This window comes from Homarus americanus, unplaced genomic scaffold (genome assembly GCF_018991925.1).
Source record: "Homarus americanus isolate GMGI-L3 unplaced genomic scaffold, GMGI_Hamer_2.0 scaffold57980, whole genome shotgun sequence".
Classification (NCBI taxonomy): Eukaryota; Metazoa; Arthropoda; class Malacostraca; order Decapoda; family Nephropidae; genus Homarus; species Homarus americanus.
The window spans coordinates 2,769,888-2,782,654 of record NW_024716703.1 but is presented as its reverse complement, the minus strand read 5'-3'; the positions used below and the strand labels follow the sequence as shown (position 1 = coordinate 2,782,654).

The 12,767-nt window shown below is 39.9% G+C and overlaps 1 protein-coding gene across 1 annotated transcript; it reads left to right on the top strand.

The window, feature by feature from the left end:
- Positions 1 to 789: 789 nt before the first annotated feature.
- On the top strand, positions 790 to 5,710 carry LOC121858238. Its single transcript, XM_042354533.1, has 6 exons — positions 790 to 1,632; positions 3,016 to 3,152; positions 3,636 to 3,696; positions 4,312 to 4,397; positions 4,749 to 4,928; positions 5,165 to 5,710. The coding sequence occupies exons 1-6, from the start codon at positions 1,590 to 1,592 to the stop codon at positions 5,249 to 5,251; spliced, it is 594 nt and encodes a 197-aa protein (XP_042210467.1). The 5' UTR covers positions 790 to 1,589; the 3' UTR covers positions 5,252 to 5,710.
- Positions 5,711 to 12,767: the final 7,057 nt, after the last annotated feature.

The window sequence follows — 12,767 nt, the reverse complement described above, 5'->3', positions numbered from 1 at the left end:
CTGTAAGTACAGTGGTTAACAGAAAATTGTTATTTCAATATCATATAAACGGTAAAGTCAACAGTGTAAACCGGATGATGAACTCTATCTGACGTTCTTTCACTTCCTATTGATGTATAAAACTTTAAATTACTATACAAGGAGGCCTTTTTCGCCCATATTTAGAACACGCAAATTCAATATGGCATCCCTGTAAGATGGAAGACATCCATGCACTAAAAACCGTCTGAGAATACGACGACTTAGCGGTCTTTTCCCCTTGAGTACGACGACTTAACCCCTTGAGTATGACGACTTAAGCCCTTGACTACGACGACTTAAACCCTTGAGTATTACCACCTTTCCCCTTGAGTACGATGACTGAAACCCTTGAGTAAGACGACTTAAACCCTTGAGTAGTTTAAGGACTAGATCATTGTATTCATCGGGCTAAGACGACATCGCACGTAAGGTTTAAGTCATTGTACATGTGGTATTAAGTCATCGTGCTTAGAGGATGACCCTGGATGTGGCACCACAGCTCGAGATTTATCTAGGATGTGGCACCACTGGAGTTCAATGGCGGGTGCCACCAGAAAAGAATTACTTAATGACGTCACGAGGCTCAAGTGGCAGGAAGGAGCAGTGGGAACCAGTGTTTGGGTGTGCTTAGTGACGATCAACACCTCAGTCTGTGTGTAGCTTCGACATGAATACTGTAAAATACATATACGATATTCTTTTCTAAGTGGCACATTGACGTGACATAATAGCATCCAAACATCCTGAAGGGTGTTTGCATTACTACTGTCACTTTATAACATCTGCACCTGTTATTTGTAATGGGTCTTGTAATTATTAACGCCGATGTCTTAATCAATAAACTAAATTATCATCTCGTAGTCTGTCCCTCAAGATGGTGATGGAATGTGGATATGTACAAATGGGAAGGATAATCATATGTTGTATCTCGCAGTGTGTAGAGACTGCGGCAGATGGGCTGAATGGACAATGGTAGGTGGGTCGTCCTCACCAGTCAGAGGCACCTCTTGGAGTGTGGTCGGCAGTGCTGGGCCAGTTGTTGGCCTCCTCCCTTCAACACCGCCAGTCATAACACAGTTTTATCCCTCGAGTTTTACGTGTACTTGAGGTGCAGGTGACTAGGAAGGTGTTGACCGTGTGATGTGGCAAAGAAAAAAATACTCGTGGGGCCCATATCACGGCTGAACATAGAGATAAACGCTCCATTTCACCACCAGAAACGTTAGCAATTTCACATCTCTTGAAATGAGAGTAGTCGAACGATCATAAAACAACTCATATCCTCCGTAGAAACCCAAAGACGTTTCCATTTTACTTACAGTACCAAAACAGTTAAAACAATTCTGCTTTACCTGAAAAAAAGGGAATATAAGTAATGTTTTATTTAACTACAACAGTGACGATGACTTATTAACATCACCTGTATGGGATATTTTTATTGAGAATTCTTGAACAATTTTAAAGACATCCATAGTACTTATAGAAAAAATTGGAGAAAGTTGTGTTTTTTCCGTCAAACATTTCACGAAAGAACCTCAGGATTACTCTCACCTCTGAGACAGTCCAGGATGAACCGGTCAGCGGGAGCATCGTACTATAATCATCCCACGAGTAAGATTAATCTGTTATAGTCATTTACATCCATCCCATGAGTAGGATTAATTTGTCATGCGTTTACACTCATTTACATCCATCTCACAAATAAGATTTATTTAATTTGTCGCTGTGAAATAAAAAAAAGGGAAAGTCTTGATTTCTTGTCTCTCACCAACGATAAAAAAATGACTGCAAACAACAACAGACAACCTACTGAAAGGTTTCGCGTTGTCATGTGAACTTGTCTCTGTGTGCCAGTGCATGAATTAATGACTGTACTGTACATACAGTTGTTGACGATAATCACACTTGGCAACATCTGGAAATTGGCTTTATAGAGTTACCTTTCTGTTTATCAATGTTTGTATACCAAGGGTGGATCCATGGGGTCCGGACCCCCCCTCCCCCCTTTTCACCAGAAAATTCCAATACTTCTCTTTAATGCAGCATTGTACCGAATCGTTTTAGTGTAGGAAAGATTATTTACTATTGACTTACGAATATCCCCTAATATCAAGCGCACATGGCTTCAAGTGGCCTCAAAACGCCCATGATATTGGTCAGATTTCGAAAAAAATCCTGGGGGCTTACAGCATCCCCCCCCCCCCTCCAAACCCTCCAGCTCGGTGGGCTCGCTGTGCTCGCCATGTTCCACCACCCACAACTTCTTGGATCCCTCCCTTTCGATTTTCCTGGAACCGCCCCTGGTTGACACACACAAAAACGCTCACCTACACTCTAACGGTACAGTCGCGGACAAAAGTTCGCTCTCCGTGGTGAAACTGAATCACGGGAATGAGTCTCCGAACTTTACTTACCCTGACTGTTATCTGGTGCGGTTGTGCTGTTTTATCTCACTTGGGGTCGATACTGCTTTATTTTGGGAGGGAGCAAACTTTTGATCCCGACTACATTGTAGGCTATACCTACACTGTCTGTATTTAGTTTAAAAAAAAGTGGCGTTACACTCATGATGAAGAATTTGGGTAAAGTTCCCCGTAATATAAATGATAACTAGTGTGCGTAATACGAGTAAACAACAACACGAAACACGGAACTGTTTTTGCACAATAAGTATACAAGATAAATTTTTCTTATTGGAAAACAAAGATTTACCTTTATAATTCGTTTGTAAAATATATATTCAGTGAAATAGCCCAGACGTGACCTCCTAGTGGTGGCCTGAGTGACTTGTCTTAGCGTGCGGCTCCGTGTTGTTTTCTGTTGTTTTGTTTTTGCTGCTGTCTCTTGCATGTGTACCTCTATTCGTCTTCAGGACAGGCAAGGATAGTAGTGTGGTAGTTCAAACAGGTGATGAGTTTCATTGAGTGCGTGTACAGGTACTGAGGTCTAATATGTGCGTGTACAGGTACTGAGGTCTAATATGTGCGTGTATAGGTGATGAGTGCTTGCTACAGCGCCTTCCTCCTGAGATGTCCTGCGGCGGCTGGAAGAGAGGTCGACCCAGGCTGGCGGTGATGAACCCTGGTTGTCCAGCTCGCTCAAGGGCGCTGATCGTCGCCTCTATGGAGATCGTGAGTTCTACTTGCTTACTTTCTAACGTGCTTACTTATTTATTTACTTGCTAGCTTACTTCAAAGCACGTTTGTTTGTCGTGGCAGAGTGAGGTAGTAAACTGGAGGTGCTGATGACCCGTGTAACAGACGCAGTGGTAATGGTGCTGAAAGAGATCCTGTTTACCATTAAACCAAGAGAAGATTTGACATAAGTATGCGACACGAAAAACCACAACATAAACAAGCGATGGAGCTCTGGGTTAGAACGAAATAATAATCCCCTTGACTTAAATACGATTAACTTTTACACACAAACCTCATCATTGATTTAATCTTTACATATCTGATTAAACGATAAACTTATGTGATAGACGTTTAATCCTGAATTTATTAATATCTTTAAGAATAAATCAGTAATGTAACTATATCTGTTACTTGTTATTTTTCGCTTGATCGATTTTTTTTTCAATTATCATATTTTTTTTCGTGTATATTTTTCAGATACTTCTCATTCTCTTCCTGATCTTCTTAGCCTACAGGAAGTTGTTTTCCCAGCATGAAGGTGAGTAACCAAGGGCTGTGTGGGGTGTGAGTGACCAGAGGCTGTGTGTGGGGGTGAGAGTGCAGGGGCAGTGTGACCAAGGGTTGTGTCTGGGTGAGTGACCAGGGGTTATGTGGGGGTGAGTAACCAGGGGCTGTGTGGAGGAATAACCAAGGAATGTGTGAGGGTGAGTGACGAAGGGCTGTGTGGTGGGGGGGTGAATGACCAAGGGTTGTGTGGAGGAGTAACCAAGGTTGGCCACCATAGAAAACTACTCCATAACACAAAGTAAAATCGTAAAAAATTAATGTTATATACCAGTCCTTCTCAACACGGCCCTCAAGTTAATGCCAGGTAGTGCCAGAGGTATTTTTTCCATGACTGTACGTATTCAAGGTGTCCAACAATGCAGAAATCTAACGAGACGATAATTATTATCTTAAGTTTATATTCACGCAGAATTCTATATATTTTTTTTTCTCACAGACAACAGTACAGGTTCACACTCAAGTCCAAGTATAGGTACAGTTTTATCCTGGTAAATACGAGAACTGTGTTATTACCCATTACGTAGAGCTTTAGTGTAATGAATGATTTTTGGCTCACTGTTTATTATGGTCGTCCTCTGCTATACAGGTCCGCTTCTGGAGTTTGTGGCGCTGACTTTGTCGACTGTGGTACACCTGGCCCTGAGTCTCCTGCTGGTGCACGCTGCCCGTCAGGTAGGTGGTGATCGGGTCTCCTGCGGGTACAGTACAGTACATACTACTTTCAAGTACATTTTTAAGTACCTGGCTGCAAAGGCTATTATAATATGCGAGAAAGGTAAACAAGTTTCACATGTGGAGGATTTTTTTGCATTCTGAATATAATATTGCGCATAATTCTGTTGATCAGTTTGTTCTATATGAACAGAAACTGACATTAATCACTAAAAAGTATCATAATGGTAGCACTTTGTTATATACCCTTAATATAATTAACCTAAACTAATTTCTATAAGATAGAGCAATAAAAAAATGACTACGGTACACAACCTCCCTACACCACAAATATCTTTGTTGATTGCACAGGGGCGTGATGGATTGGTGTGGGCGTGGGTCGGGGTGCGGGTGGTGTTGGTAGCAACAGATTTGGCCATGGTGATGGTAGAGGGCGCCTCGGGCAGAGGCTTCACCTACGCTACCTGCATCCTCGCCTTCTGCTTCGTCTCCGTCATTAACATCGCTGTGGTCAGATCCTTCGCCATTAGAGTAAGTGTTAGAGGTAGGGCCAGTGGTGTCTCGTTACTGTAAGTGGCAGGAGTGAACGTGTGTCGCTCTCTGCTATAATTCCGAAACGATAGTATTTTGAGCTGGTTCAAAATATACTGCCACTCCCGTAGAGAGAGAGACCCTCAAAGTGTTAAAACTTGAACCACCACCCTTTAAGATCCACGGTGAAGACAGAGCTATACCACATGTGTAATATGTTCGTTGTTTCTTTGCAGCACCTTCAGCCAGTTGACCTTAGTGGATCATCTGATAAGAATCTGAAGGGAGGAAGGAAAGCTCTGCCACCAGGTCGTTTCCTGTAACACCTGTTGCTGCCGTAACCTAATGAAAAGCTTTGTGGCTTGTTGGCTTTGCTGGTTTTTTATTGGGTGAACCGACTTACGGAGTTTACGATTATTTGTATACCCTCATTGCGCGCGCGCACACACACACACACACACACACACACACATAGTACTGTACATGTACTATGGTGGACAAAAGTCCCTTCCTTCAGCCATCCCTCTCTTTCTCCATCTGTCCCCCATACCCCTTTGGTCCCCATCCCCCGTCATACACACTACTCCATCTGTTGAACGATTACAGCACTTCCCTCAGTTGCTTCGTTATTGGAACCTCAGGTGATTTCGTCACATTGTGGCTGGCCGAGGGAAGGAACTGTTGTCCAACATAGTACTATCGTGGACAAAAGTTCGCTCCCTGTAGTGAAACTGAGACTCGGGAATGAGTCTCCGAACTGACTTACCCTGATTGTTATCTGGTGCAGGTGTGCTGTGTGAGTCGACATTGCTTCACTTTGGGAAGGAGCGAACTTTTGTCCACGATAGTACAGTCGAACAGAAGTCCTGTCGCCCTTCTGCTGCTCCACGAACCCTGAGATTCAGACTCATGAACCGAAGCATTTATGGGCAGAATAATGCACCAGTGTCTACTGCTTCGGGTTCATGAGTCTGAATCTCTTGGTTCGCGAACAGCACAAAAGGGGCGACAGGACTTCTGTTCACGACTGTACATACATTATATTCTTACACTGTCGGTGTACAGCCGGGGTCAAAGCTCGCTCCCTCCTAAACTGAAGGAATATCGACCCCAATGAGATAAAACAAAACACCTGCACCAGATGATACTCAGGGTAAAGTCAGTTCGGAGATCCTTTCCCGTGACTTAGTTTCACCGCGTGAGCGAGTACATCTATCAAGGTATTTTTTCCACATAAACCATTTTAGCCTATTATGTAATATGTATAATTATAGAATGTAGCTATACAAATGGATCGATATTTATCTGATTTCAATGATCCGTTTAGCGAAAATCAGACATTATTCAGTAATAGTTTGCACTCATGAAGTATGCCGCGGAGGCAGTGCCAACGGTTTCACATTGTTGCATTAAGGGGGCACATTAGTTAATAACTAATGAAAAAATATTATAAAGGAACTGGAGCCACTCGAGACATTTACCTTTCTCGTTAAAAAAGCCACAGATATGAGCCAGGCTTCGTTGGCCTCCTTCTCTCGGCATAGCCACCTCAGCAAGGATCAGAGTTAGTCTCTGTCTTGACCCTCTAGTGGGTAGCCATAAACAGATGTATTGTATCGGAAATTCAACCCCACACACACACACTCACCCTGTCTATATGTATCTTGCCGATGAAATCCATGACCCTTCAGAATCTTACAGTACGCCCTTAAATGCATGAGTCGACTAGGCAAGTATGAACTCTGCATGCTTCCTGCGGGCATTGTAAACGCCAGCTTTGCCTTGCACAGGATGCAAGGGGTGCCCAATAAACAAACCCCATCGCTAAACAAATTTCAAAGATTTTATATCTAATTTACTTTATTATCATTATCATTATTATTATTATAACACCCAATAAAAAATATTTTAAGGCCGGTTTATTATTATACAAGTAGGCCGACTGGCCAGGAAAGAAACAGAAGAACACTTAGTACTGCTTCAAGTATACAAGTATTACATATATAAATGAACTTGGTCTAAACAACACATATGTTTGATTATGAGTAGTGTCGGTAGTACATACTTCTGCAAATCATGTATTTAAAATGTTCCTTTACAATGAAAACTACTGTATGTTTTGGAGAAGCCTTAAAAAGTCATGTATTTTTAATGAACCAGAAATAGTTAATTATGAATTTCCGGTGTTACTTTGGCGTACGGTCTACAAGATATTTAGGCAAGGTAAGGCTAAATATATCTTTGCAGATCGCACGCTATAGTAGCACCTAGTTTCCTTTGTTATGACTCCATTAACAAATTGGTATTTTCTTATAAATAAAAACATTACTTGCTGGTATTTTCATCACCCGCTAATACCTTAATATCAATTCATAATACACAGTAAATGTTAAGTCAACTGAAAATAAAGGAAAATATATGCCTTCAAGAGGCCAAACACTTCCAGCAGAGCCCCAAATGCCGATGTTTGGTATTAATGACATTTTCATGCCCCAAAAATCATGGAACATTTAACTCCAATTTTGAAATTTAAATAAAACCTTTCCTGTGTTTTCTATTTCATTTGTATTTGTACAAAAAGAAGTTCCGATTAATTCGTTGTGTTCTTAATATACGGTTGTTGTAGCTAAATTATTCCCTTCTTTCGTTCTGATATGCGGCAGTATAATATTAAATGGCTTAAATTTTCTAGTTCATTGTTAAAAATCTGACATGGGGGCAAGGGCGGATCCAGAGTGGGGGTTCTGATCCGTTTTCAACAGAAAATTCAATAATTTTAGTTAATGCAGTATTGTACTTCGGCATTTTGTTTAGTAAAAAGTAATTACTTAGTAATAAGTAATTACTACTGAACCTCAGAATATCTCTAATATCAAGTCAGCACTGGCTTCAAAATGCCCATGATAATGGTCAGATTTAAAAAATCTAAGGGAGGGAGGGTGGGTTTACAGCTCAATACCAGTGAGTGGGTTCGCTTTGCTCGCCATGTTTCCCCACCCAAATCTTCTTGGATCCGCCCACAGAGTACCTCCCATATATATATATATATATATATATATATATATATATATATATATATATATATAGTTACGCCGTCTTTTACTTAAATATCAGGTTCTAGGCGTAACCAAACAAAAGTGAAGTAAATTAAAGAATAAAAATAAATAAGTAAACCTTCAAGAATTTAATTGATTAAATATTAACACAATAAAGAGCCTCGTAGGCTGTCACAACAAATTGATTCACCATCGAAACTTTTAAGACACAAGTGATACAAAACATAAACATCAAAAGAATAAAAATAAAGCATTGGATTACGTTAACACTGCATAAACATATAAAAACTATCACTGAAATTAACTAACGTGAAACAACACTGAATTACTTGAATACAACTAAGCAAATACTGATGGACACAAACAGAGACATAAATAGGTACTCACATAGATATACCACATTGGTGGCGACAGGAACAACACAAATAAATTAAGTATAAGTAACAAGTGACACTCAAAGGATGTGGACTGTATGATAAGAGGACTGAACTAACAAGTCAGTTGGTGGGTCCTATATATAAGGTCGGCTCCGCCACGCGACTCGCCGGTGGGTCGTTTAACGATGCAGATGGTCGTTAGAGAACAAGAATGCTGGTTACAATACAAAATAAAAGAAATAAGATGGGCTTGAACAAATAATGACAGTTAAAACCTTAACAGCACAGGGTAAGGTGACTAGAATATATAATAGTAAATTTAACACATCATTACAGGAATAATATGGAACATGGGGCATGTTATATATAAAAAAATAGAAAAAATACGACACGATTAGTAACAATATATATAAATATATATATATATATATATATATATATATATAGGCTATATATATATACAGGTTGACAATCCTTATCGAAATCCTTGGGGCCGAAATTTCAGTTCGGAAATTTTCGGTTTCAGAAATTTTTTTGTGTGTGTGTATTAGCCCACCTAGCAAGATCACTGACCCACATCAGGCCTGGGGGGCAGGGAAATATAATAAAAGTTATAATAATAATAATATAATAATGATAATAATATAATAATAATAATTCATAGGTCTAGGTGGTGTTTCTCACTTTTGATCTTTTTTTCATTCTTGTATTTCTTTATTATTATTAGGCTATTATTATTATTATTATTATTATTATTATTATTATTATTATCATTTTATTATTACAATACTGCTGTTTTATTGTTATTTTTATTAATTTTATTATATATTATTATTAATGTTATATTTTATTTTCGTGTATTTTTATTAAAATTTTTATTTACTATGAATAATTATTATTATTATAATTATTATTACTATTACATTTTTGCCCCCAGGCCCTGATGTGGGTCAGTGATCTATGCCCGGGAGGCTAATCCCTGTTAAAAAAAAAAAGGTTTTCAGAGTTTTTCGGTTTTCGGAATTTCGGATAAAGGGTTGTCAACCTACAGTATATATATATATATATATATATATATATATATATATATATATATATATATATATATATATATATATATATATATATATATATAATATATATACATGTATATATACTCGTATGTGTGTGTGTGTAAATTATAAAGGATATTTAAGTTATCTTAAATATCCCGTAAGGTTTACACCGTAAGATCTTAAAACTAGATGACCTCCATGCGGGGTCAATCTAAAAATCGATCTAAAGCGTGAACTACTCATGCTTCCCAGATGGGCGCTGTAAACATTTTTGCTCTTCACCTTGCACAGGATGTAAGGGGGTGCCCAATAAACTAGCTCCCGTGCGGGGCAATAAATAAATCTTATAGCCATACTGTGAACACCTCCACACTCTGCTGGCATTAGACCCGTAACACGTAAGTGTGATCGTGGTGTATCAAATAATTAGCGCATACGAGAATTACTTATTCTATAATAGCACATTCTTTATGCTATAATTTGATGAATAGCTCAATGTCATTCTGTTACTGTATCCTGCTATGATTACTGCGTGTAAAATAATTATGATAAGCCTTTTATATCATGTGTTAAGGAATTGATTCATTGATATGTAATTTGTATTGACATGTTATGACTGAATTATATTGTTCACGTCCATAGTGACGGGTCTCATTAGCCGGCAAGCCCACAGTCGTCTTAATTGGCGATTACAGCTGGGATTTGGGATAAAGGCTGGGGGTTGGGATAGAGGCTATGGGGTGGGACAAAACTGGGGGTTGAGATAGACTGAAGATTAGAATAGAGGCTGAGGGTTGGGATATTTAGAGGTTAAGGGGTTGGGATAAAACTGGGGGTTAGGAAAAAGACTGGGAGTTGGAATAGAGGCTGAAAGTTGGGCTAGAGACGGGGATTTGGGCTAGGGGCTGGGGGATTGGGATAGAGGCATTGTGACGGTACCGATTGTAAGCTCATTCAAGACCAGACTTGACCAACAATGGCGCAGGTACAGATATATTCTGAAGCCCAAGCTGCTAACAAGCCGATCAGTAGTGAAGAGGATAAAATACGTATACAGTATATACATGCTGTAGATGATGGGGGTTGGGATGGAAGCTAAAGGTTAGGATAGAAGTTGGGGGTTGGTAAGAGGCTAGGAGGTTGGAATGGATGCTGTGGGGTTGTAGTGGATTCCTCCCCTACAAGCACCGAACCTTCTCGAATTCCCCAGCCTACGCCTCCAGCGCCGCCCACGGAGCGGAGGTCAACTATCTACCCACGCCTACCCCGCCTTATAAGGCCTGACACCAATGTGACCAGCCTCTTTTTCTACCCAGTGCCACCAGCAAGCAACACCTCCTCCGCGCCAGCCGTGCGGCTGCCACTCCCGCCAGCAACCTTGGCGTCCCTCAAGCCGCGTGTCCCTCCTCTGGGCACCCTCACCACCCAACTCTCTCTACTCAACGCTTATTACCATGCTACCTACCCAGCAACAAGCTGCATTGTACATCCAATACAATATGTATACAGTGAGCACATTGTGAGTTTCCTTTCTCCATCCCCTCCTGAGTGTGAACCAATATCTCATAACCCTACAGGGTCTCCTTATGTGAAAACATGCTAGGTGGGTGAAATCTGGGCGACTAATCAATTAGAAGAAACCTAAAAATTAAACAAATTAGTTTATCTCGCAATCAATACAGTGGCGTAGCTAGAGTGTGTGCCGCCCGGGGCGGCCCTTGAGTTTGCTGCCCCCCCCCCCCCCACAAAAAATACATATTGCACAGTGACTCACTTATTATATATATATATATATATATATATATATATATATATATATATATATATATATATATATATATATATATATATATATTAAATAGTTTGTGTACCATTATAATATTACTGTACTTTCACATACTCAAATATAGTATGCTTTAAATACACACCAAACATACTTAAACTTTATAAGTAACAGTTAAACAAAAAGCAAAAACGACATATAGGATAGGGAAAAAAGTAAAAAAGTGTAAAAAATTAGGACCATCTTTATTTCTGAAATGAAAACTACAACTTTCTACAAAGTAACTTTTCTTGTTTTTTTGTTGGCAAATTCTTCAATGACATTGTCAAAAACTATTTCATCTGTCAATTGTCGCTCTATAGACAGTATGGCAAGATTTCTCAACCGCAAGGTGCTCATAGTAGATCTTAAGTAATTCTTGATCAGTTTTAGTTTCGAAAAACTCCTCTCACAGGTAGCAACACTAACAGCAATTGTGAGGAAAATCCTCAGCATTATTACTATATTTGGAACCGAGTTCCCAAGGTTATACTTTTGAATAAACTGCAAAAGTTCAAGGGGGCCTTCTTTCCACGTCTGTATTCTGTCTTTAATAGTTATAGCAGCAACAGCAACAAAATGCTGAAGTCTTTTTCTCTCAACGAGGAACTCCTCTTTATCAATGTCGTCGTGATCGTGATCTATTTGACACTCATATTTATCATCCAAAAGATTCAATGGGGTAAGGAAGGCATATTTCTCAGCAAGTTCATGAAGCTGTTGAAATCTCAGTTATTTCTTGGATCACTCTGTCCAGCGAAGAAAACATTTCTCTCCTCAATTCAATGTCGTATGGCAATTCAGCATCTCGTGATCCTTCACCAAACATTTGTTTCTTCTTTTTGGGTCGACGCTGACGCTCCATGACTATCCCCAGATCATTGCAAATTTCTTTGGCATAGTTAACTCCATTACTCACTAGCTTGTCCCTGTTTTCAACTAGAAATGTTTCTAATGCCCTGAGTTTTATATCACATTGTTGTATGTTCAAGCCCTTGGTTTGGAGGTAAGTCTGTGTGTCGTTAATTTCTAGAAGGACGGGTCCCCACAGGCCAAGAAAGCACAAAAAGGAAAATGATTGCAACGCACCAAGTAGAACACCAACATCTGCCCTGGTAGCTGTATTATCTTCTTCACCAGTTAACTTTTCTAGGGCACTTAAGATTTTTGTGCAGAACTGAAGTGAATTGCTTGTAACTGGTGGATTGGTCGGCTGTACATGAACTGATATGACCCGAGACTGCATGGTTTTGCAGCTACTGGAGACGTTAATCCTTCCCTTTGTATCGGCGGCAAGTTAATCCTCGTCATGTCTGACCTAACACCTGACCCACACCACATGAGCTCACTGGCGTACTTGTTTGAAGTTGTTTCCTTAATCCTCAACAGGTTACAGGTTGTGTGTGTGGCGGGGGGGGGGCCGTGATGATGTGGGTCAGGTGTTAGGTCAGACACGACAAGGATTAACTTGCCGCCGATGCAAAGGGATGGATTAACGTCTCCAGTAGCTGCAGATATGGATGATGAGC